This window comes from Pongo abelii, chromosome 2 (assembly GCF_028885655.2).
Source record: "Pongo abelii isolate AG06213 chromosome 2, NHGRI_mPonAbe1-v2.0_pri, whole genome shotgun sequence".
Classification (NCBI taxonomy): domain Eukaryota; kingdom Metazoa; phylum Chordata; class Mammalia; order Primates; family Hominidae; genus Pongo; species Pongo abelii.
Genome location: NC_085928.1, coordinates 170,245,900 through 170,271,634, shown reverse-complemented (window position 1 = coordinate 170,271,634; position 25,735 = coordinate 170,245,900). Strand labels below are relative to the sequence as shown.

General features: G+C 35.1%; 1 protein-coding gene across 1 annotated transcript in view; it reads left to right on the top strand.

The window, feature by feature from the left end:
- Positions 1–25,735, top strand: part of KPNA4 (karyopherin subunit alpha 4) — a 65,214-nt gene that overhangs the window by 21,606 nt on the left and 17,873 nt on the right. Inside the window, exons 2-11 of the mRNA XM_002814246.6 lie at positions 7,834–7,878; positions 8,760–8,849; positions 8,965–8,994; positions 9,090–9,142; positions 13,128–13,223; positions 13,744–13,829; positions 16,636–16,722; positions 18,570–18,739; positions 18,833–18,877; positions 22,771–22,902. Of these exons, the coding sequence (XP_002814292.1) occupies positions 7,834–7,878; positions 8,760–8,849; positions 8,965–8,994; positions 9,090–9,142; positions 13,128–13,223; positions 13,744–13,829; positions 16,636–16,722; positions 18,570–18,739; positions 18,833–18,877; positions 22,771–22,902 (834 nt within the window). The remainder of the gene's footprint in view (positions 1–7,833; positions 7,879–8,759; positions 8,850–8,964; positions 8,995–9,089; positions 9,143–13,127; positions 13,224–13,743; positions 13,830–16,635; positions 16,723–18,569; positions 18,740–18,832; positions 18,878–22,770; positions 22,903–25,735) is intronic.

Here is a 25,735-nt window from a genome sequence, read left to right as displayed (position 1 = left end):
TGCACTGCAGCCTGGGCAGCAAGAGCGAAACTCCATCTTGGGGAAAAAAAAAAAAGGTCAAGGATTCCCATGTCCTTTTGGCATCACAGCATAACTTAAGGCAAGAGAAGTGCAAGATATGAAAACACCAAGCAACTGTACCAGAGCTACAAAATAGCTCTTTATTGTTTATAATTTTGAGTTATGACTTTTTCATTATTCTTAGCATAGAAACTACATTGCCATGTATAGTAACTACAAATGACAATTACATATTTTTTGACATTGTTTTCTAAAGTTGAAAAAATTGGCTGGGTATGGTGGCTCACACTTGTAATTCTAGCACTTTGGGAGGCCAAGGTGGGTGATTCACGTGAGGTCAGGAGTTCGAGACTAGCCTGGCCAACATGGTGAAATCCCGTCTCTGCCAAAAATACAAAAATTAGCCAGGCTTGGTGGTGCACACCTGTAGTCCCAGCTACTCCAGGCAGGAGGATCACTTGAACCCAGCAGGCTGAGGTTACAGTGAGCTGAGGTCGCGCCACTGCCCTCCAGCCTGGGCGACAGAGTGAGATTCTGTCTCAGGGGAAAAAAATGATACAGTTTTTGAGGCATAAAAGATCTCAGAGATCCATTGAATTCTCTTTACAAGTGAAGGAATTAATACCCGTAAAGGTCATGACTTGCCTATGATTTCATTAAAGGTAGAGCTGGGACTAGTAGCCATATGCTAGTAGAGTAGTATAACCGTATACTAGGAAACCATCCTGGGAGATGAATGCATTTATTTTCTCTTCTATCATATGTAACCTCATGCAAAAGGTAGAAGAATGTAGAGAACTCTGGGAATTCAGATTTTTCCCTTCTTTATTTTGTGACTTTTCCAAATAGACATGTATAACTTTTTAATTTAATACATTTTCCTATTGTTTGAATGTTGAAGAGATAGTGAAACTCTAATCCTTTTCTTTGGAGTGAACACCTAACAGTTTTTTACGTTTTGGCAATTTTTAAAAATTATATTTATGTACTAATAAATTTTCAATGCTTACAGTTTAGATATGGATCATTTTAAAGTATGGTATCTATAGACTAGAATTATTTCTTAATATTGCTCCAATAGCTTGCCTAGATTAAGTCTGACCTCCTACACTCAATGTATTTTCAGACTTCTCTTCACTTATGCTGTGTCCATTAATCTTATCACTTCTTAAAGAGATAAAAACTTGATTCTGCTTGAGAAGACTTTTGCCCATCACTAGTAGAACTTCAGGCCTTTAATACTGGTGTTAATAAGTGCTACCTCTGAGAAATAAATCTACAGATTGAAAATTTGAACTAAACTTACTGCTTAAATGAACTTTTCTAAATGAAGGATTGTAATATGGGTTTTTATCCTTAGGAGATATTAATTATTGACCCACTTGAGTAAGCATTTAACAGTGTTAGGCATTTAAACTTTCCCTTTTATTGTCATAATGTAATTTATTTGCTAATTACATGCAGTTTGCCAACATAAACACTATTTGACAAAGGCATGAATAAGCACCATGTGATGGCTGCTGCTGCAGAGAGAGAGAAATAAGAAATAGGAAAACATACTTTTCTAGTTACGCTATTTTAGCTTTTGGTTCACCATGTAATCGGGTTGAACAACTGTTTTACCTACCAAATGTGTTTGGGTTGTGATGATAATTTGGGTTGAAATCACCAGTAACTCACTTTTCTCTAGAAAGTGTAGCTTAGCTTTATGTTATGCGATTGATTTGTCTCCTTGCCTACCTGTTCATTTCTGGCTTCTGATATTCTTCAGCAGATTCCACACATGCCATCTTTCATAGTTCTGTCTTTTTGTACATGCTATATTTTCTACCTGGAATGCCTTTCTCTAAATAGATTGCCGTTCAGTCTTAAAAATTAAGCTTACATGTTATCTTTAGTAATTACCCTCTTTACTGTCAAAGTACGTTGTGTGCATGTTATTAATACGTGTATTAAATAAGTACAGTCAAGTAACATGTTTACAACGGTGTTTGGCACTTGCTGTTTGCTAAGTTTGGGCCTTATTACTATTTTACTAAATTATATTTCTGTATCATAAGAGTGCTACCTCCTTAAGGGCATAGATATGCAGTGTCTGGTCCATCTTTGTATTTCTAATGCTTGGCAAATAGGTGATTAATAAATGTTTGAATGAATGCTTTCCAGGAGGCTCTAAATTAGTAATACTGTTAACTCATGTTGGGAAGGGAAGGCGTGTGTTTGTGTGTGTGTGTGTGTGTGTGCACGCGCGCGTGTGTATAACTTTTAAGAACCGCTTTATTACCTCTCATAAAATTCACCAATTTTAAGTGTAGAATTCAATGGTATTTAGTAAATTTTCATAGTTGTGCAACCATTATCACAATTCAGTTTTAGAATATATCCTAGTCACCACACAGAAGATCTCTCGTGCCTGTACAAATTTTTTAATTCTTATTTTCTTTTTTCTTTTTTTTTTTTTTTTTTTTTTTTTTTGGTAGTGCTGTTACCTAAGTATTAACCTTCCTAAGGTATCAATGAAAGTCAGGCTGGGTGAAATAAAATCAAGGCATTATATTTCTTATCTTTGTATTATTTAGAAAGAATTTTCTTTAACCTTTTTCTCTAGTGAGATTGAGTCCTAACTAAATCCTAACTTTGCTCAAGAAAATTTAAAATATCCAAAATTGTACAGTAATTACTATATCATATTTTAAATTAACAATTTTTAGGGCTTTAAAGAAAAACCATGTGTTGGTAAAACTGACTTGAAAATTAGCAGGAATCAAGTAGCCACTAATTGGAAATTAAGTATCAATTAAGTGGAAAGAAAATACTAGAATCTACACCTCATTAAAGCAGGGAAAGTGTTTAATCCCTAGTGCTTAACACAGGGATGGATGCATAGTAAATATTCATTAAGTACACAAACTGCATTCCTTTTAAATTGAGCTAGCATTCTGTTTTGACTTGCTTGAAATTTTTTGTCAATTTCTTATCCCCTTTTGCCTGAATTTATAATTTTATAACTGTTTGACAAGCAAAGAAATATAAAATACCTGAGTGGTCTGCCTAAACTCTACCCACCTCCTCTGAGGAAATAGCAGCAGCAGTCCTCAACCTCCCCCACTTACAGTCTTTGTCCTTTATATATAGCTCTTTGGCCTATACATAAGCCTTTGGCCAGTTTGTCAGCTTTCTGGAATTCTAATTGACACCACTGCTTACTGCATCAGTGTAAGTCATGTGAATTCACACCTAATATATTTTCATGTAGTATACAAAGCCTGCTCTTTAAGGACAGGCTTAGAAGTCTTATATATCCCTTTCATGGGGTCCCAAAGAACAACTATTGTTTGGAGTAAAAAACATGCCCAAATGCTGCCAGGCTGTGGTGCATAGGGTGTCTTTCTACCAGTTCATTCATTCTCTACCTTGGAGAGGAAAAGAAAACTCTTGCTCTATAATAAAGGGATTGTCAAATCTCTTATTTTGCAAAGTTTCTGTGAAAGTGGTAATAGCCTGGTCTTATGTTGTTACTACAGTGCTAAGTTGGTTTGATAAATACTTTATTAGTAGTTTCAAATTATCAAAAAACCTCCAGACTTTGTTGTAACAAATGAGTATCAAGTAAAAAGAAAATCTTTCGGGTCAGGCGTGGTGACTCACGCCTGTAATCCCAGCACTTTGGGAGGCCGAGGCGGGTGGATCATGAGGTCAGGAGTTCGAGACCAGCCTGGCTAACACGGTGAAACCCCTTCTCTACTAAAAAGACAAAAACTTAGCCGGGCATGGTGGCATGAGCCTGTAGTCCCAGCTACTCAGGAGGCTGAGGCAGGAGAATTGCTTGAACCCGGGAGGCGGAGGTTGCAGTGAGCAGAGATCCCATCACTGTACTCCAGCCTGGGCGACAAAGTGAGACTCCGTCTCAAAAAAAAAAAAAAAAAAAAAAGAAAAAGAAAATTTTTCATAAATCTCCGGATTTAATAAATAAGATGTAATATAATGGGAGAAAATTTTTTGGAGTAAACAAAACATTTATGTAAATATGCAGTATGTAGTTGTTTGGGATTTATTTAATAGTTTGCTCTAATGAAAAGAAGTTAAAGCCCATTATACCTTAATCCTGCTACTTTAGATGAAGTGATTGCTAATAAAAACTTTCCTTACACTGGAAATACCCAGTCCCTCAGAAGTCTACCTTATTTATTTGTTGAACAGTCTTAAGTAATGCATCCTACAGATATTATTTTCTGTGCCTGAGACATAGGTCATAGTTTTTTGTTATTAGAATTGCTTATCGATTTCATATTGTGATATTATGCAAAGCTCATTGTGTTCGTAATAGTACTTTTGCTTTAGTGTGAACCATTGGCTCTCCAATTCACTTGAACTCTGACTTCGAGAAGTGTGGAAAACAATATGGCTTAGTGGTTAAGTGGCTTTGTGTGAGACTGTCTGGGTTGTAATCCTAGCCACCTTTGGACAAGCAATCTAACTTCTGTAAGCCTCAGTTTTCTTATTTTTAAAAAGAAATAAAGGGTTGTTTTATTCATGCCTCGTAAGGCTATAATGATTAAATGAGACAGATGTTAACACTTACTGTAGTATTTAGCTAATTATTTTTACTCATTTTGCAGCCTATTTTATTATTTTAAAATTGACTCCTGGTGTTTTAAAAAATCTATATCTGTACCAAATAAAGTTACATAGTATATTAGAAAGTGATAAATGGTATAGAGATAAATAAGGCAGGGAAGAGAGAGAGAGAGAGAAAGTACCCAAATGGAGAGTTGGCAGATGGTCAGGAAGGGAAAAGCCTTCCCATAGAGATAAGGAACTGAGCACTGCAGGTAGTAGGGGAAGAGCATTCCAAACTGAGGAAATAGCAGCAGCAGTAATACTAAGCTAACACATACACTGTTGTGTACCAGGGACAGTTTAAGTACTTTACATATTTTAGCTGATTTAATCCTTAACAGCAGTCCTGTGAAGAGGGTGTTTTTACTATCCCAATTTTATAGATAAGGAAACTGAAGTGCAGAGAGCTAGTAATTAGTATGGCTAAAAAAATTGAACCCAGGCAGTTTGACTTTGGAGTCCATCTTCTGAGAATTTACTGTATAGTGTATTAGTTAAGGCCTTGCTGCAAGAGACTTTCCAGTGTGTTCGAGAAATAGCAAAGTTGGTGTGAGTACAGCAGAATGAATGAAGATAATGGTAGGAGCTAAAGTCCAAGCAGTGGTATTTGGGGAGGGAATGAGGTGGGAAGATTTGACTGGACGTAAGCCACTGTAAAGACTGGGCTTTTAAGTCCAAAGTGGAGCATGTGAGAGTCTTTGGATATTTTTGAACAGGAGGATGATATGATCTGGCTTTTTGCAATATATTTTTTACTGAGTCCTTGGACCTTTCCTTCCTTGGAGTCTATGGGTAGAATTCAGGAGGGCCTCTGGAATTTAGAAGAAATTACGTCTTTATTTTCACTAACTTATAAATTAAGCAGTGTTTCCTTCACTCAGTGTAGCCAGTTAACCATAGTAATATTAGAATTACCTGTGACTTTGTTACCACCAATAAAAATCACCTCGTTGTTGCATTTATGGTCATCATTACTTTGAAATTATAGTAGTTTTAGACCCACTGCTAGATCCCATTTAATGTGATAATAAAGAAGCACTTACATTACACTTTGTTTTTTATATTTACAGCTCTTTTTTTTTACATTTATGTATCAAGATAGTTTCCTTTGTAACTAAATATATATAATATATGTAATATATATTATATTACATATATATTATATACTATATAGTCTATAATATATATTAATATATATAATATATTGTATATCATATATAATTATTATATATTATATATAACATATATAGTATATTATATAATTATATATAATATATTATATATTTTATTATAGATAATATATTCATTATATATTATATATAATATTAATATATTAATATATTATATATTTATATATTATATAATATATAATATATATTTATATATAATATATAATATATTTATATATAATATATAATTATATTATATATTATATATAATATTAATATAATATAAGATATATATTATATATATCTTATATTATATATAAGTTAATATATAATATATAATAAATTAATATATAATATAATATATAATATATAACATATATTATATATATTTATTTATATATAATATAATATATAATTTATATAATATATATATTTAGTTACAAAGGAAACTATCTTGATACATAAATGTAAAAAAAGCTGTAAATGTAAAAAAAGAGCTGTAAATATAAAATATAATATATATTTTATAATACATTATATATGATATATATTATATATCATATAGAATATATATCATATAGAATATATATTATATAATACATAATATATTATATATAACATATATGTTATATATAAATTATATATATTTTATATGTTATATATAAAATATATAAATTATATAATATAAATTATATATTATATATTATATATAAATTAATTATATATATTATATATAACATATATATAATATATATATAGTGTGTGTGTCTATTTAAAAACACTATCTGAGAAGGTATCCATTGATTATACCAAACTGCCAAAGGAGTCCATGGCACATAAAAATTAAGACTCCCTATGAGGATTACTCTGGTTGCTGTCATTATAATAGACTCTGGAGGGAGATAGAGGGTAAGAGCAGGAGGGCTACATGTTAGGAGACTTTTGCAGTTATCTAGTTGAGAGATAATGGTGTTGGCCCAGAATAGTAGAGGAGGCAGTGATATGTGTTTGGATTGTATGTCTTGAAGGTTGAACCAACAGGATTTGCTGACAGATTGAATAAGTAATGTGAGAGAAAAATAATCAAGGATGGCTCCAAGGTTTTTGGTCTTTGCAGCTGCAAGGATGGAATTGCCATTTGCTGAGATGGCGGGTGGAGTATGTTAAAGATCAAAAGTTCAGTTTTGGATTTAAGTTTGTGATATTTATTAGACATCTAGTATGACTTTCTGAGTTGTTACCTCTACGTAATACACAGTCATTAGAAAGAATAAGGTGAACCTGTATGTAAAAACAGATTGAACTTATATTGTTTCTGAACATTTGAATGTTTTACAGTGAACACACATCCCTGTAGTAAGTAACTTAAAAAATGAGAAAAATATGTTTAAAAGTAAAAGAATGGCCACGGTGTGTCATAGAATAATTGGGTGGCCATGAAAAATAATAAAATAGGTATTTATGCACCACCATGGAATATCTCTAAGGTCTATAAACAAAGTAAACCAAAACAAGGTAAAGAACAGGATAGATAGACGTGTCAGAATCATGGTAAATCTAACAGTGTTTTCTATGAGATAAGGAAATTGTGGGTAAGCAGAAGGGCTCCTTTGACTTTTTTTCGCTTTTTTTTTTTTATAAAAAACAGTTGAATTTACTAATCTTGTACATGTGTTATTTTTTGTAATATCATCGGTTCATATGGGGGGTGAGATTATGGGCTCTTTTATTCTTTGTACTTCTGTATTTTTATAAACCTTATGTTATATTTTTTAAAATTGTGATATAGCCAATATTGTATTAATAATTTCAGAGAGATTTTTCATGTTTTGCAATATGAATGGGAAATGAAGATTGAAAATCATCTACACAGTATGATTTTTATTATGAGTAAGATTTGACTTTATATCCATATGGCTAAAAGAAAAGATTAGAGGTGTATATTGAAATGTTAATAGTGGTTTTCTCTGGATAATGGAATTTGAGGTGATTTAAAAAATATTTTCCTGTAATTTTTTTGTAGACTATGAGAAGACAACGAAATGAAGTTGTAGTTGAATTAAGGAAGGTGAGTCTGATTAATATTGGGTACTTCTAAGCATAATTCTAACAACATTGTAGCATTATATACAAGATGCCAAATATATATTATGTTTTTATGTAAAATGTATAACCTATTATATAACTAAATTTTATTTACTAAATTTAAACTTTTTAAAATCTCAACTGCTAAGCATTTTTCTTTAGAAAAAGGAGAGATTTTGACTAAATTTGACAAGCTTTTGAAGTTGAAAGGATACAACTTGTAACTTGTTCATTATGTAAAAACAGATATAAAGAACTTAAAGTATAAGTCATTGAGATACAGTTGTATTAAATAGTTCTGCTATTAATGGGCAGTAGTAAGTCCCTGAAAAGAACTTGTTGCAAACTTCTTCAACTTTTAAGTATTATAGTTGAGAATATATTTATAAATTTGCTCCAAGCATTTTAAGTGAAGTTGAAATGGCCCTTGATTTTTGTAAGACATTGTTGGTTTTTGTCTAACTTTGAACTGCCCAACTTCTGCTTTGACTTTGCTTTTAGGTGGTAAAGAGGAGCTCCCAGATCATGTATAAAATGGTTTAGTACTTTTAAATAAATATTTGTGTTTGGTTCTGGCTTAAACTGTACACTATATTTTTTAGTCAAACTTCTGTTTTTGTTTTGTTTGTTTTTACATAGTTCACGGTTCATTAAAAATATAATATTTGGGAATTGGGACTTAAATTAGTGTTGCGTGAGTGGTTAATTCACAGTTTGGTTTAATTTTTTACATTTGAATTTTACTTTTAAAAGGCACTTCATATTTCAGTTTTTAGGCACAGGATTGCCTGAGCTTTGTATGAAAGTATTCAGGTTTTCTTTTTAACTCAAATTCTCTATTTGATTTTTTTTTTTTTTTTTAAGAATAAAAGAGATGAACATCTCTTAAAGAGAAGGAATGTACCACATGAAGATATCTGTGAAGACTCTGATATAGATGGTGATTATAGAGTGGTAAGTTATTGTTATTGTTATTCTGGTAACTTTAAAGTACCAGTGAAAGATTTCACATTAATAAAAGAATTTTAAGGTGACTTTTTAACTGAGTTTTCTCTAACTTTTTTCCCAGCAAAATACCTCTCTAGAAGCTATTGTTCAAGTAAGTTGGATTTTTTCCCTCTCTTCATTTGCATTTCTTGTCCTCAACAGCTAATCGTTATATATTTACATCATGAATTATTTTATTTTTTATAGAATGCTTCAAGTGATAACCAAGGAATTCAATTAAGTGCAGTTCAAGCTGCCAGGTAAGTTGAATTTTGAAGACGTGTTTAGATTTTACAACTTACACAGGGGTTCTATTTTGAATTTTTACTATTGAGTAGTCCGTGTTAATCAAATTTAACTTGATGACAAACAATAGTAAACAGTAATAGATCAACTAAATTTTTTTTTTTTAATTCTCTGGTTTAGAGTATTAAAATTGGTGACAGTTTTTTTAACAATTTTTATTTTTAGTTGAAAGTGTGTACACTGAAGCTTTAATATACATAATGCATACAGATGCCAGGGAAAGTTGATTTAACAAATTAATGCCGTAGAGTAAGAGAAAAACATTATTTGTAAAGCTTTACCTTTTACTAATGAATAGGTTTAATTTTATAAAGTCGGTTTCTTCACATCCTTACCAGGTATCTTAATTCTTCTCACAATCCTCATATTGATCAAACAATAAATCCAGAATTATAATGTTACTATGTCGGTGTACATAGACAAGTAGATGTAGATTAAGATTAATGACGGCTGGGCGAGGTGGCTCACACCTGTAATCCCAGCACTTTGGGAGGCTGAGGTGGGCGGATCATGAGGTCAGAAGTTTGAGACCAGCCTGGCCAACATACTGAAACCCCATCTCTACTAAAAATACAAAAATTAGCCGAGCGTGGTGGCGGGCACCTGTAATTCCAGCTACTCAGGAGGCTGAGGCAGGAGAATCATAACTCCGTCTCAAAAAAAAAAAAGAGAGATTAATGATTGCATACACTCCCCGTGTCTTTCCAGGTAGGAAATATCAAGTTGTTTGAACATTTTTTTTTTCTGAGATGGAGTCTCGCTCTGTCGCCCAGGCTGGAGTCCAGTGGCGCAATCTCAGCTCATTGCAACCTCTGCCTCCTGGGTTCAAGCATTTCTCTGCCTCAGCCTCCCAAGTAGCTGGGATTACAGGCACCCGCCACCACGCCTGGCTAATTTTTGTATTTTTAGTAGAGACAGGGTTTCACCATCTTGGCCAGGCTGGTCTTGAACTCCTGACCTTGTGATCCACCTGCCTCAGCCTCCCAAAGTGCTGGGATTACAGGCGTGAACCACCGTGCCCTGCCTGTTTTGCACATTTCTATTGTGAAAACTGTGATCTCATACTTTAAGGGAAGAGGCAGAAAAATCTATTACTGAGACCTTTGTATTAATAAATAGGTTGGGGAAGACATGGTTGTATCATAATGCAATTTAGTGTTTGCTTTGTATATTTATGAATATAAGAATAACACCCTATGTTGAGTTTATCAGTAGGAAAGAGACAAGTAAGAAACTGATCCTAGTTACAGAATTTGAAAGTGGAAAAAGTTTGTAGGTCTATCCAATACCTTATCCAGTGCTGCACGAATCTGTTTTATATTTATTAGACTTTTCCAGTATTTGTTTATCCACCTTAAATAACTTAGAACGGATAGGGAAATTATAAAATTACAGTATTGTGTATCAGAGGTAAAAGAATTTCTTAGATAGGAATTCTTTATGTAGGCAGGAAAATCTCAGAACCATTCACATTGCAAAATAGCAAATTAATGTTTATAGGAAGAATGATTAAGAAATTGATTATGCTCACCATTGTCAGAGTTGAATATTGGATAGTTTTGGGACAGTTCTTCTCAACATGCAATCTGCAAGAAAATTAAATCCCAGTGTATCCTAAGAGGTTTTCAAAGTATGACCTGTGGATCACTGGGAGATTCCAAGACAATTTCGTGGGTATGCAAGAGCAAACTGATTTTCATAATAATTCTAAGACTTTATTTGCCTTTTTTTCACTGTGTTAATGTTTACACTGGTATTGCAAAGCAACTGTGAGTAAAATTGCGGGCTCCTTAATGCAAATCAAGACAGTGGCACCAAACTGGTTTTATATTATATTTTGTAAAAATTATATTATTCACCATTATGTAAAGAATAAAAGCCATTTCTCTTCTAAAATATCCTCAGTGAAGTGTAAAAAAAATTTTTTAAATTAAATTTTGACCCTTGATCTCATGAAACCTTGTTTGAGAAGGCTGGGTTAAGACTTCTTCGAAGTGTTTTTTTTTTTTTTTTTTTTTAATTTCCACTTAATGCTAAGCACTGTGTCATGTGTTGAGGAAATAGCATGTGGTATAATTCTTTCTCTTTAAGAACTTTATAAGCTAATTGGAAAGGCAAAACTGTATTTTAAAAAATAGGGGGCTGGGCGCGGTGGCTTACGCCTGTAAGTAATCCCAGCAGTTTGGGAGGCCAAGGCCAGGGGATCACTTGAGGTCAGGAGTTTGAGGCCAGGGGATCACTTGAGGTCAGGAGTTTGAGACCAGCCTGGCCAGCATGGTGAAACCGCCATCTCTACTAAAAATATAAAAGTTGGCTGGGTGTAGTGTCACATGCCTGTAACCCCAACTACTTGGGAGGCTGAGGTGGGAGAATTGCTCGAACCTGGGAAGCAGAGGTTGTAGTGAGCCGAGGTGGGCACCACTGCACTCCAGCCTGAGTGACAGACCGAGACCCTGTCTCAAAAAAAATAAGTAGTGATAACACCAAACATAGGGCTATGCTGTATAAATCCTCTTGAAATTCAAAGATGGTGTTATGTAAAACATAGAACTTGAAATGGACTTTGAATAGAGTTTGAATACATAGAAGACCGGGCATTTCAAGTGAGGGGTTTAGGATAGGTTCAGTCTTATTTCGGTTGAAATGCTGTGACAGACGACTAACCTATTGTTTAGTTACAGAGAATAAGATTAGTTATAAGATGGAGCCAACTTGTGAAGTAGTTTAAAGCTAGGTCAAGGAGTTTACATTGATAAAGGTAGTAAATAAGCAGCCATCACATAGTTTATATAGGGAAATGATTTGGTTAAGCTTTCATAAACATTGCTCTTATATAGTAATACAGGGTGTTCCAGTGGATAAAGATATGATTAGGCCACACGGAGGACTTATCAGCTAAACCTGTAGTCTCCCACATGTGAAAATAGGCACTAGGTTTTGTTTTTATCTTATAAGCTCCATGAGAGCAGTGATGTGTCTGTCTTTTTTACCTCAGATTCTCTAGCATCTGTCTGGCTGTTTTCCTGTCAGTTGCTGTGCTTATTCCATTTCTCTTTAGTTGCTGAGATGAAAATGTTGTTGAACTTTTATGGCCTTTAATTTGGTGTGTAAAGTAGAATGAAGAATTAGGGACTAATATCAGCTATAACATATTTCAGCAGACTACCTGCTTTTGTCATTTGACTCTATTGTGACCTGGTGTGAATAATTTTGGATATGTTGGTGACCTCTTAATTCCTTTCTTAGCAAGGTAAATGCTATGTTGAAGAAATCTGCCCATTTTTTTCTCTGAACTCAAAATTATGTCCAAAAGTAACATATATTTTTTAAAAATTAGTTTTCTTTTTATAAGTCACAGTCAGGACTTTACTGAGGGAATAATATTGTTGTACCATTAAAACTAGTAAAGTGGCCAGGCTCCGTGGCTGACGCCGGTAATCCCAGCACTCTGGGAGGCCAAGACGGGTGGATCACCTGAGGTCAGGAGTTCAAGACCAGCCTGGCAAACATGATGAAATTCCGTCTCTACTAAAAATACAAAAATAGCTAGGTGTGGTGGTGCACACCTGTAATCCTGGCTACTCGGGAGACTGAGGCAGGAGAATCACTGGGACCCAGAAGGCAGAGCTTGCAGTGAGCCAAGACTGCACCACTGCACTCCAGCCTGGGCAACAGAGTGAGACTCCATCTCAGAAAAAAAAGTAAAGTGGTTCATATCTACATTCTTATTTTTCTAATTATTTGTCATCTCTATAAATTTAATTTGTATATCTTTTTATAAATTTAGAGAGAAGGTTGCATTATATAAATTGTTAATTTCAGAAAAGGCACTTGTACCAAATATTCAGATTTATGTTAATATTTGTCAAATATGAATTTAAATTTAATCATAATATTGTATGTTATTAAGTTTCACAAGAGTGTTTTTATCTCTAACAGGAAGCTTTTGTCCAGTGATCGAAATCCACCAATTGATGACTTAATAAAATCTGGAATATTGCCCATTTTAGTCCATTGTCTTGAAAGAGATGACAAGTGAGTACATTATTTATTTATTTTTTTTAATTTAGAATGTATCCTTTGGAGAAGACAAGACTCTCTAGTAATTAGTTTGATCTTTAAAGAAAGAAGAAAAGGGCCATGGGATGGAGTTGAAAAGTCAAAGTGAAAAGCAGTGCAAGGTTTGTTAACACCAAGAGATGAAGGTAGTAGCCAAAAAAGAACTTGAGAATGATAAATTTAACTTTTAAGCTTTGAAAATTGGCAAGAACTAGTTTGACCAGATAGGTACTTGAGAAAACTGTTTGAGGAGTAGTATGCAAGTATCTTAAAAAAGATTTCTTACTAAAAATAGGGATGCTGGAGGAGGTTGTATGCTTTTTATACTGAAGAGATGTTTTAAACAGTTGTTAAGGGTTAAAAAAGTATGCTGGATGGATAGATAACGTTTGAAACAAAATATTTAATGCATTTTAAATGGTAGAAGGAAGAATGGTTAGATATTTGGCCCAATGTAAAAATCCCTGCTGTTTAAAAATACTTGTTTTTTTTGTAGTCCTTCTTTACAGTTTGAAGCTGCATGGGCTTTGACAAACATTGCATCTGGAACTTCTGAACAAACTCAAGCAGTAGTTCAGTCCAGTAAGTTGGTTATTAATAAACATAATTGTGATTTTTTTTAAAAGAAGTCAGTAAAAAATAGTGATTTTCCCAAAAGACTATGGCAATTTAAATTATAAAATAATAGCTACTACATAGTTATTGAAATAGGTCAACTTAAGTATGTTACTTTAATCTTCTTATTCTGGTGACTGATGTTTTTTGTATTTCCAAAAATTCACTTGATTCTTTTCTAAATATGAGAACATTTCCTAATTATAGTAGCAGATTACATTATTATTGTTACACTTTATTTATAGGACATCAGTAGAAATAAAGGAGTTTTTCCTGTTGCCACATTGCCTCTCAGCCTCTCTTTTTTTGTTTTTGTTTTTTTGTTGTTGTTGTTGTTTTTCTTTCTCAGACAAGATCTTACTCTTTTGCCCAGGCTGGAAATACAGTGGCACAATCTCAGCTCACTGTAGCCTCGGCCTCCCAGGCTCAAGAGACCCTTCTGCATCAGTCCACCAAGTAGCTGGGACTACAGGCATGTGCCACTGTGCCTAGCTAATTTTTGTATTTTTTGTAGAAACAGGGTTTCACCATGTTGCCCAGGCTGATCTCTAACTCTGGGCTCAACTGATCAACCTGCTTTGGCCTCCTAGTGTGCTGGGATTATAGGCATGAGCCACCACACCCGGCCTCAGCCTCTCTTCATGAGATTTTTCTCTTTTTTTTTTTTTTTTGAGATGGAGTCTCACTCTATCGCCCAGGCTGGAGTGCAGTGGTGCGATCTCGGCTCACTGCAAGCTCCACCTCCCGGGTTCATGCTGTTCTCCTGCCTCCGTCTCCCAAGTAGTGGGGCTACAGGCGCCCACCACCACACCCGGCTAGTTTTTTGTATTTTTAGTAGAGACGGGGTTTCACCGTGTTAGCCAGGGTGGTCTCGGTCTCGATCTCCTGACTTCATGATCTGCCTGCCTCAGCCTCCCAAAGTGCTGGGATTAGAGGCGTGAGCCACCGCGCCCGGCCATATCATATATTTTAAAGAAATCTTCTATAAAGTAGACCTAGTTGAAAGAATGACTTGAATATTTTTTTCATTGTTATTATAATAGGATTGCTTTTTTTTTTGTTTCAAGAAATGTAAGTGGAAAATTACTATTGGAAGTAAGAACCCACATGTATTGTCTTCATGAATAGTATTTGATTGTTCTACCAAACAAAGAAATTAATAATTTTAAAGAAGATACTTTTAAAATCCTCTTTATGTAAGCAGCATACTTCTCTGCACTTATTAAAAATGTAAGCACTAATTTGTACATTTTGAAGGGGAACAAAGATGTTATCTAAATAATCATTTTACTAGAGACACTTGTGTTGTAATATTACTTAGAAAAGATAATTACCTCACATCCTATTAAAACTGGTTTAGTTTTGGGTTCAGGTGGTTTTTATTGTGGTTTTTTTGGTTTTGTATAGCTGACTGTTAGGTAAATTTTTTGGTTTCATAACAATGTTTTATTCCCTCTCACACTTTTTCCTTTCTGTTATGTATGCTCTCTAAAGATTAGAAAGAGGCTTATAATTTTTTTTGACCCTGCTAGTCTGCTTTAATATACCAAAAATAATAAATAAATAAATAAATAAATGAGGTTGGGCATGGTGGCTCATGCCAGTAATTCTAGCACTTAGGGAGGCTGAGGCAGGCAGATCACTGGAGTCCAGGAGCTAGAGACCAGCCTGGGCAACATGCTAAAACCTCATCTCTACAAAATGCAGGAAAAAAAAATTAGCCGGGCTTGGTGGCATGTACCTGTAGTCCCAACAACCCAGGAGGCTAAGGTAGGAGGATCACTTAAGCCAGGGGAGGTCAAGGCTGCGGTGACCTGTGGTGGCACCACTGAACTCCAGTCTGGGCAGCAGAGTGAGGCAGTATCTCAAAAACAAACCCATAAGTGAATTACCTTTTATTATATTACAAGCATGATTGAGCTACATATACTTAAATAGTGCTTTTTAAAGTAATATCAGAAGGAAAGAAGAAGAGTCATTTGTTCAGTGCAGTATTTTGTTCAGATACAGACCTATCTCTGTTTCCCATCCTGTTGAGTAACAGAATCACTTTCTGATTCGGAAGATCCCACATGGCCCAGGAATCACTGGCCTGTCTTAAAGACCCACATGTTGTTAACATAAATTTGTGTTCAAAAGTAACTTCAGGCTGGGTGCAATGACTCATGCCTATAATCCCAGCACTTTGGGAGGCCAAGGCAGGCAGATCACTTGAGGTCATGAGTTTGAGACCAGCCTGGCCAATATGGTGAAACCCTGTCTCTACTAAAAATACAAAAATTGGCCAGGCATGGTGGCTCACACCTACAGTCCTAGCTACTTGGGAGGGTGAGGCAGGAGAATCACTGAAGCTTGGGAGGTGGAGGTTGCAGTGAGCCAAGATTCCACCGCTTCCCTCCAGTCTGGATGACAGAGACTCCGTCTCAAAAAAAAAAAGTTACTTCAATAATGTACTTTTTTTTTTTTCAAATTAGAGATAATACTTAATCTATAAGGAATTAATCTTGAAATTAATTCCAGGTTTAATTGTTAATGAAATTTCACAAGCCTAATTTAACATTTGTCTGGATAATTCATTTTGATACCGAGTAAATAGTTGCTGGTCAAAATTCTTCCAATAATGCTATTCCAATAAAATTCATTTAATGAGGCTATATTTTAAGTATATTTTTATAGGTTCCCTTTTTTTTTGAGGTCTCAGCAAAAAAATAAAGATTGATTTTTGGTTTATGGTATCTTCAACCTTAAGTATTGTTATTTTTTCTTCCATCAGATGCTGTGCCACTTTTCCTGAGGCTTCTCCATTCACCCCATCAGAATGTCTGTGAGCAAGCAGTGTGGGCATTGGGAAATATCATAGGTTTGTATAAAATTTGTAATACTAGTCCAAAAATTGTTATCATATACTAAGTAATAAAAATAGCTACTAGTAATCCAAAAGGGAAAACAGTTTGCCTTCAGTACTAGTTTTTGTGAAATAGCTTACAGAAATTTGAACTGTATTACTGTAAAAGCATAAAGTCATAGTAAATAGAATTTTTGTTGCTTAAGATACCATTTTTTTTGGTATATAGTCAGCTCTTAATTATTTGAATAATTATGCAAGATGTATACAATTTAGACCTTCTGTCTCATGCTAGGATCCACTTTTTCTTCCCCTAACCCCCATGTTGATCAGTGGGGTCCATTTTTGTTTCTCAGCTTTCTCCATCAAAGAAAGTAACAAGAAAAAAGGCAAAACTTAAACCAATAATTTTTCTCTGTAATGACAGTTCTGAGAAGAGTCTAAAATGAAATTTTTTCTCTCTTGCAGACTTTAGTACATTAGAATTTAGTAATGTATAAAATATAGTAATATTATTTCTTGTCACCATGAATCAACAAGAGATAACCATAGCCTTTTGACAGTCTAGTTAAATATTTAACACTGTGATTACCATAACTTTCAGGTTCTCTCTGATAAATAATTGTAAGGAAAATAAAGACAATTCTGATATTTCAAGGATTTGTTTTTTTAACTAGAGTATAAACTCAAAAATTCAAAGAACTATTCTCCAGTAAAGGATGGAAAAAATCTGAATTGTATTGTGCCCCAGTATAGCTCAGAGACCTAACAGTTATGAGTGGGGGCTGAGGTGCTGTTTGTAGGGGTCTTGCTAATCTAGTGAAGGAGAATGATTCTAAAGATTATTTTTGCCAAATTGTTTATTCTTGCATGGAAATAATCATTGTTGCTTTGATATGCCGTCTCTTTATTGCCCTTATACAGGGTCAACATGAAAGTAAAGAGTGGTTATGAGTTTTTAAGGGAGAATTTCTCTGTAAAACCATTCTTGACATTGGGTTTATACTATGAGGAATGCTATTGTTTCTATATCCAGAGTCCCTCACTCTTTTGGTTTTATACCAAATGTTAGATTTAGAGCTATTATACAGCATCTTGATCTTTCATTTTTTTATTCCAGTGACATTCCGTAATTAACATGAATATAAAGACGCAAAAAGAATAAACATTTTATCTCCAGATATTATAGTGCAAGGGAAGGTGCTTTCACTTATGGTAACATTTCAACATGGCTTCATATTAGCAACTGCAGCGATGCTTTAGATACAGAAATTAAACTTGGCAGTTCTCTGCAGCAGTGGTTCTCAAACCTTAGCATGCAATCAGAACTACGTGGGGTGCTTGTTAAAACACAGAATTCCAGACCCATAGAGTTTCTGCTTCAGGAGGCCTGAGCTAGAGCCCAATAATTACATTGAGAACCACTATTCTAGCACCGGTTCACCCTTTTTTTCTGACATAGTTTTCTAAGTGTATAGAGTAATTTATAGTTCATAACCTTGATGCTCTGATACGGGATCATAAGTACAAATTCAACAAATATTTTCTTGATACATCTTTTTTATCACATGAAAGTTTGTTAAACCGAGAGTATCGTTGAGAGAGAAGATAAAAGCAGCAGTTTAATTAAGTGAGCAGCAAAATACTGAAGATGGGAATAATGTGCAAAAGAATACCTTATCACCTTATGTTGCCTCTCTCGGCTCAGAGACCTTGAATGTGAGCCTGCTTGTTACTGTCTAAAACTGAACAGTGTATCTGAATAAAATACATGAAGCAGCATATTCCCGGTGCTTTGTGTTTTCTGAAAATGCTTACTGTCAGTATGTTTTATTGAGTTAATTAATCCTTTTTTTCTACAGGTGATGGACCCCAGTGTAGAGATTATGTCATAAGTCTTGGAGTTGTGAAACCTTTACTTTCCTTCATAAGTCCATCTATTCCTATAACATTCTTAAGAAATGTTACTTGGGTTATGGTCAACTTATGTCGCCACAAAGACCCACCACCACCAATGGAAACCATTCAGGAGGTAAACACTTATAAAAAAAAATTAAAAGAGATACCATTATATATATGTTTTTTATCTGTGCATGTTTTTAAATCTACATATTTCTCTCCTCAGATTCTTCCAGCCCTTTGTGTTTTAATTCATCACACAGACGTAAATGTGAGTAAATGTGTCCCATTGTATATTTATGTATGTATGTATGTATGTATTTCTAGGGCTTCCCCTGTGACATAGGGGAGAAATATTATACTAACACATTGTGTCAGCATACTATCAGATTTTCCCATTTCAAGAGTTATTTTATATTAGATTAGTTATTTTATAATATTTTTATATTTACTCTATGTTTATCTATATCACAAAATGTAATACCAGTTAAGAAATAAAGCATAACTGTTATTTTGGCCTGGGCAATATTGTGTGTATGTATATATATTAGTGTTATAAAAACTGACATTAAAAGTTTTTAAAGTTGCCAGTTAGTGGTGATTTCTGTTACTAAGATCATGTCTTTAATTGTTCTTGTGCTTTTTACGGAAGCTCATTTTGACAGTTTGGCCAATGAAAGCACACACTAATAGTGCTATTTTTGTTTTTTGAAAGATGAAAAAGGAAAATGTTTGTGCATGGATTTGTATTCATATACACATACCAAACCATGGACATCAATTGCCCTTTAATTCCATTTTTATTCTATTTCTCAGTTACAGTGACTGGCAGTGGCTTCATTTATCAAGATAACTCTTGATTATCCAAACAACGGGAAAAAAAAAAATCAGTGCAGGCAAGGTTTTAAACATAGCAAATATATTTTGCTTATTTTTACTAACACAGATGGCAGAGGAAAAAGCAACTCAGGGAGTATGAATGAGGTGAAAAACTGCCCTGAGTGCTTGTAAAAGCCAGACCAGCCTTTGGTGTGTTAGAGAAACCAGGAATATAATGGGTAAGGGAAAACACATGAATGAAATGTTTAGCAACAATCAGGAACTCATGTGGTTCTTTAAAAACAGTTTGGCATGGTGACCAGTGTTAGATAAGCTGCTTCATTTTTTTACAATTTAAAGGCCTATACCTTTTGGCCAGAATTTAATTTGTATGGAACAAATTAAAATTAGAATTTTACTGTATCAAACAGTGACATAATATATAAAATTCATTAGATGAACATGATCTCTGTGGTAGAGTTTTTGTTTTTAGCCCCAGATAGTTTAGGATCTTAAAAAATGTGTAAGTAATTTTTGGTTTTGGCTCCTTAATAGCCAAGTTCTTTGATTAAATTGTAAATTGCAATATTTTGCTTTGAAAGATTTACAAGAGGCCAGGTGTGGTGGCTTATGCCTATAGTCCCAGCACTTTAGGAGGCTGAGGCAGGAGGATCACTTGAGTGCAAGAGTTTGAGACCAGCCTGGGCAACATGACGAAACTCTGTCTCTATAAAAAAATACCAAAAAATTAGCCAGGCATAGTGATGTGCACCTGTAGTCTCAGCTACTCAGTGGCTGAGGCAGGAGGATCTCCTGAGCTTGGGAGGTCAAGGCTGCAGTGAACTGTGATCATGTCACTGCATTGCAGCCCAGGTGACAGAGCAAGACCCTGTCTCAAAAATAAATAAATAAATAAATAGATTAGCAAGAAAGATTTAACTTCAAAGTTTATACCTCTACTGGAAAACAAGACATCTTGGTTGACTTTATTTATAGATAGATTGTGTTCTTTCCACCTATTTACTCCAATCTAGATGAGACTGTGACTCCATTTTCTTGCCTTTGATGTATCGTGAAGAATTTCTCAAGCCTGTTTGCATTGTTCTTTTTAGTAACATGATTAACAAATAATATTGCTTACTAAATAATGTGTTAGAAGTTTGATTTGAATTATGATTTTGATCTGAGCATATTAGTGACATGTCCTTTAAAAACATGTATCTAGCTTTTATATACAGTTATGAGCAAGTAACTTGAAATTTTTGGCCTATGTCAACAAATTTTAGCATATGTTGATATTCCAGAAAAGAAACTCAGTTACATTTGCAAATTGAAATTTAGGTTTTTTCACATATATTGATATCATTTTTTTGTGTGAACTCTTTTTTTTTTTTTTTGAGACAGAGTCTCACACTGTCGCCCAGGCTGGAGTGCAGTGGCATGATCTCCACTCACTGCAACCTCTGCTTCCTGGGTTCCAGCGATTCTCCTGCCTCAGCCTCCCAAGTAGCTGGGATTACAGGTGCCCGCCACCACCACGCCTGGCTAATTTTTTTGCATTTTTTAGTGGAGACAGGGTTTCACTATGTTGGCCAGGCTGGTCTTGAACTCTTGACTTCATGATCCACCCGCCTTGGCCCCCCAAAGTGCTGGGATTACAGGCGTGAGCCACCACACCCAGCCTGTGTGAGCTCTCATTTGATGTCTTCTTTTTACATTAGAAATATCCTTAGAGCTTTCTTGAATTTCCTAAGAAACAATGGCAAAGCACTATTTTCACCTTTTAGGAGTTTTGGGGTGTCTTTTTGGGTTTTTTTAATCTTTTTTTATTTTTTTATTTTCTCTTGGGTGTCTTAAGCATAACATTAGTTTACAGTTTTACTATTTTTTTAAAGTCAGGGTCATAAAAACAAGAAAAAATAAACAATGCCGAACTGTTTCTGTTTTTCATAGAGACGGGGTTTCACCGTGTTGTCCAGGCTGGTCTGTAACTCCTGGGCTCAAGCAGTCCACCTGCCTTGGTCTCCCAAAGTGCTGGGATTACAGGCGTGAGCCACCACTCCCTGCCTGGTTTATAGTTTTAAAGGTTTTACTCTTCTCCAGCTTGTCTTGACACAGAGTTCATATTCTGGAAAGGCTTTAGAAGTAGTTTTAGGCACAATTATTCCCATGTCTTTGTCAATAATTTGTGTATTTATTTGCAGCAGTTACAGTTGTTTGTCATACTGGCCTTTGGTCATAACTTCTAATTAGGACCTAACGTACTAGGAAAGATCAAACACGTGGCCCGTTGTACTTAAAGATGTAATCGTTAAAAAAATAGTAGGCTACTTAGTAGAAGTTGATTACACAGGCTTTTTTTTTTTTTCATAAGTGGCAGCTGTAGTGAAGTACGTATTTTTTGTTTTAATTACAGGTCTCACAGATTGACCTATGATTATTTTAATGTCTTGATCTGCAGCTGTAGGGGACTTCCACTATTTAAGAAGTTGCTGGCTGGGCGCGGTGGCTTACGCCTGTAATCCCAGCACTTTGGGAGGCCGAGGCGGGCGGATCATGAAGTCAGGAGATCGAGACCATCTTGGCTAACATGGTGAAACCCCGTCTCTACTAAAAAATGCCAAAACTTAGCCAGGCGTGGCAGCATGCGCCTGTAGTCCCAGCTACTGGAGAGGCTGAGGCAGGAGAATGGCATGAACCCAGGAGGCGGAGCTTGCAGTGAGCCGAGATCGCGCTGCTGCACTCCAGCCTGGGCGACAGAGCGAGACTCCATCTTAAAAAAAACAAAAAAAAGTTGCCTCCAGTTCTGTAAGGCAAAACAAACTGGTTGGAAAAGATTAAAGTATTTTATACTATAATACAAATACTTGGGTTATTGGCTTTAGGCATATCTACATGGTACTTAACGATACTAGAGAACTCCTTGAATATATTCATCTAGCCCAGATGTTTTGAACAACTGTGCATGTTGGATACATGTAGTCTTTCCAGCTTTATACATGAGCCACAATGTTTCTGGACCTGTTATCCCTCAGCCTTTGGGAAAGAGAATGTCTTTTTCTCCTGTCTTATGAGCTGTGTAGTGTGCGTCTGTATCTTAGTGAATTAAGATTGGATACTAATCTGGGATCAGAATCCTGAATATGGCTCAAAGATGTACGTCTTAGTACAGACATTTATAGATGATGATGTTTAATACCATAGTGATCAGATTCTAATGAATTGAACTGAGAGAAGAAAAGAAGGAAGAAGGTAGTTGAACAATCTTAGAATGGTTGTTTGGTCAAGAATTACTAAAATGAGAAAATATTTAAAAGTTGTTTGAATTTTTATTTTATTCATTAGATATTGGTAGACACAGTCTGGGCCCTCTCTTACCTTACTGATGCTGGCAATGAACAAATACAGATGGTAATAGACTCTGGAATAGTTCCTCATTTGGTTCCTCTGCTCAGCCACCAGGAAGTTAAAGTTCAGGTAAGTTTGTTCTTAGTAAAATTATAAGTATTTCTTACCACTAATTGCTTTAAGCATGGCATTCAAAGATGGACAATTTCAGTAGTTTAAAGTATATTCTTAGCATAACAACAAATCTGTGATGGAAAGAGGAAAATAAATAATAAGCAAGAAGACTCCATTGTAGATTACTAATTTCTTTTTTTAAGATGGAGTCTCACTGTCACCCAGGCTGGAGTGAGGTGGCATGATCTCAGCTCACTACAACCTCCACTTCCTAGGTTCAAGCCATTCTCCCACCTCAGCCTCTTGAGTAGTTGGGATCACAGGCGCACACCATCATGTGTAGCTAATTTTTTCTATTTTTGATACAGTCAGGGTTTTGTCATGTTGGCCAGGCTGCTCTTGAACTCCTGGCCTCAAATGATCCTCCTACCCCAGCCTCCCAAAGTGCTGAGATTACAGGTGTGAACCACCATGCCTGGCCGGATTACTGATTTTTAATGTAGACCAGGGAAGTTCATTATAGCAACATGCATGGCATCTGAAACAAGTATTGACACTTATTTTTTCCTACTCCTCTTCTTTTTGTTCTTCCTCTTTCACTTCCCTACTTTTTTTTTTTTCCTCCTTGCCAACCATCCTTATTTACTCACCTGGCAAGTTTAGTTAACTCTTAGCTTCATTGGTGCTGAAACAAGGGTACTGTACTGAAATGTGCTGTTTAGGGGCTTTCTAAATTGTTGCTTTTCACTTATTTAAATTTATTTTTTATTGTTTAAATTCTTTCACATAATATTTATCCCAAAGAACTTGCATCTAGAAAGAGCCAAAAACAGAGTGTGAGAAGTTCTCAGAGATATAAGCAGTAGCTCTTAAGCTACAGTTGTAATGGGGGAGATGCAGCAAGCTCCCTCTACCTTTGTGAGGTAAATGATATATTTTAATCTGCTAATGGCTTAGAATCTGTAAAGTACAATAATCGCATAAGAAAAACTGTTAGTCTGTAGCCTAAGTCATTATGCCTCAACATCAAAATCAACTGTGTGGAGCTTAAAGAATATGTTTTTAATTTCTCTTACTCAACCCCTGGAGATTCTGTTTTAGAAAATATTTCTTAGAAACGAGCTTTAAAATGCTCTTCAGGTGATACTGATACATAGTCAGATTAGAGACCCAGTACCTTAAAATTAAAGCACTTTAAAGAAGGAACACTTAGCTAAATACAGAAAGAATTAATACAATAATTTGGCCAGACATGGTGGCTCACGCCTGAAATCCCAGCACTTTGGGAGGCCGAGGTGGGCAGATCACAAGGTCAGGAGATTGAGACCATCCTGGCCGACATGGTGAAACCCTGTCTCTACTAAAATACAAAACAAAAAACAAAAAACAAAAAAATAGCCAGGCATGGTGGCATGTGCCTGTAGACCTAGCTACTCGGGAGGCTGAGGCAGGGGAATCGCTTGAACCCAGGAGGCAGAGGTTGTAGTGAGCCAAGATTGCGCCACTACTCTCCTGCCTGGCAACTGAGCAAGACTCCATCTCAAAAAAAAAAAAAAGAAAAAACAATAATTTGTCATTTAAGGCTATTTATGACTTATCTTAAATATTCTTGCCATATGTTTATCCTTAAGTTTGTATTTATTTTGTGTGTTACTTATGTCTTGGTACAGAATTTTGGTTTGTATTTTGTTTTTTGTTTTTCCAGAAATAATCTTCAGTTTTCATAATGGACTTCATTAAGGATCTATAGGGCTTGGAATTTACCTTTAGCCAGTGCTCAAGGAAAGTTGAAATTCTCTACTCTACCTGACACTTTATAGAGATTTTCTTATACTTTTCAACTTTCATGCCATAATTTCATAAAATAAAATAGTGTAATGGAACCCCATGTAGCTTTTTTCTCTGTACCTCTACTCCTCCAAATTTATTTTGATACAAATTCCAGATATCATTTTACGCAGCTTGCAGCTCTAAAATTTAAGCCTATTTTTTTTAACATAACCACAATACCATTAGTAGACTTTTTAAAACCTTAATGTTAAATATTAAGTCAGTATCTGGATTTTATTTACTGCTTCATTGTTTTTTCACAATTTTACCAAATCAGTATCCAGACAAAGACCACACATTGCATCTGCTTGCTATATATTTTAAGCCTCTTTTACTGTGCAACTTTCTTCTCCTTTCTTTTATCTTTCCTCTTTTCAATTTATTTGTTAAAAAAGCTAGGCTACTACAAAACATTTTTGGAAGACATTAAAGAAGACCTAAATAAATGGAAAGACATTCATGTTCATGGATTGTCTAATATTGTTAGGATGACCGTGCTTCCCAAGTTTGTCTGCAGATTAAACACAATCCCTATTAAAATCCCATGTGCTTTTGGTTTTTGGCAGAATTTTACAAACAGATCTTAAAATCCATATGGAAATATAAGGGGCCTAGAAACAGCCAAATGATCTTGAAGAAGAACAAAGTTTGAGGACTTCTCATTTTCAAAACACTACAAAGCTACAGTAAATAAAATTTTGTGATACTGGCATAAATATAGACATGCAGATCAATGAGATAGAATCAAGAGTTCAGAAATAAACCTATACATTTTATGATTAGTTGATTTACTTTTTTTGTGTGTGTGTGTGAGAGTCTTGCTCTGTTGCCCAGGCTGGAGTGCAATGGCACGATCTCGGCTTATTACAACCTCCGCCTCCCAGGTTCAAGCAGTTCTCCTGCCTCAGCCTCCCAAGTAACTGGGATTACAGGTGCCTGCTACCACACCCAGCTGATTTTTTGTATTTTTAGTAGAGACGGGGTTTCACCGTGTTGGCCAGGCTGGTCTCGAACTCCT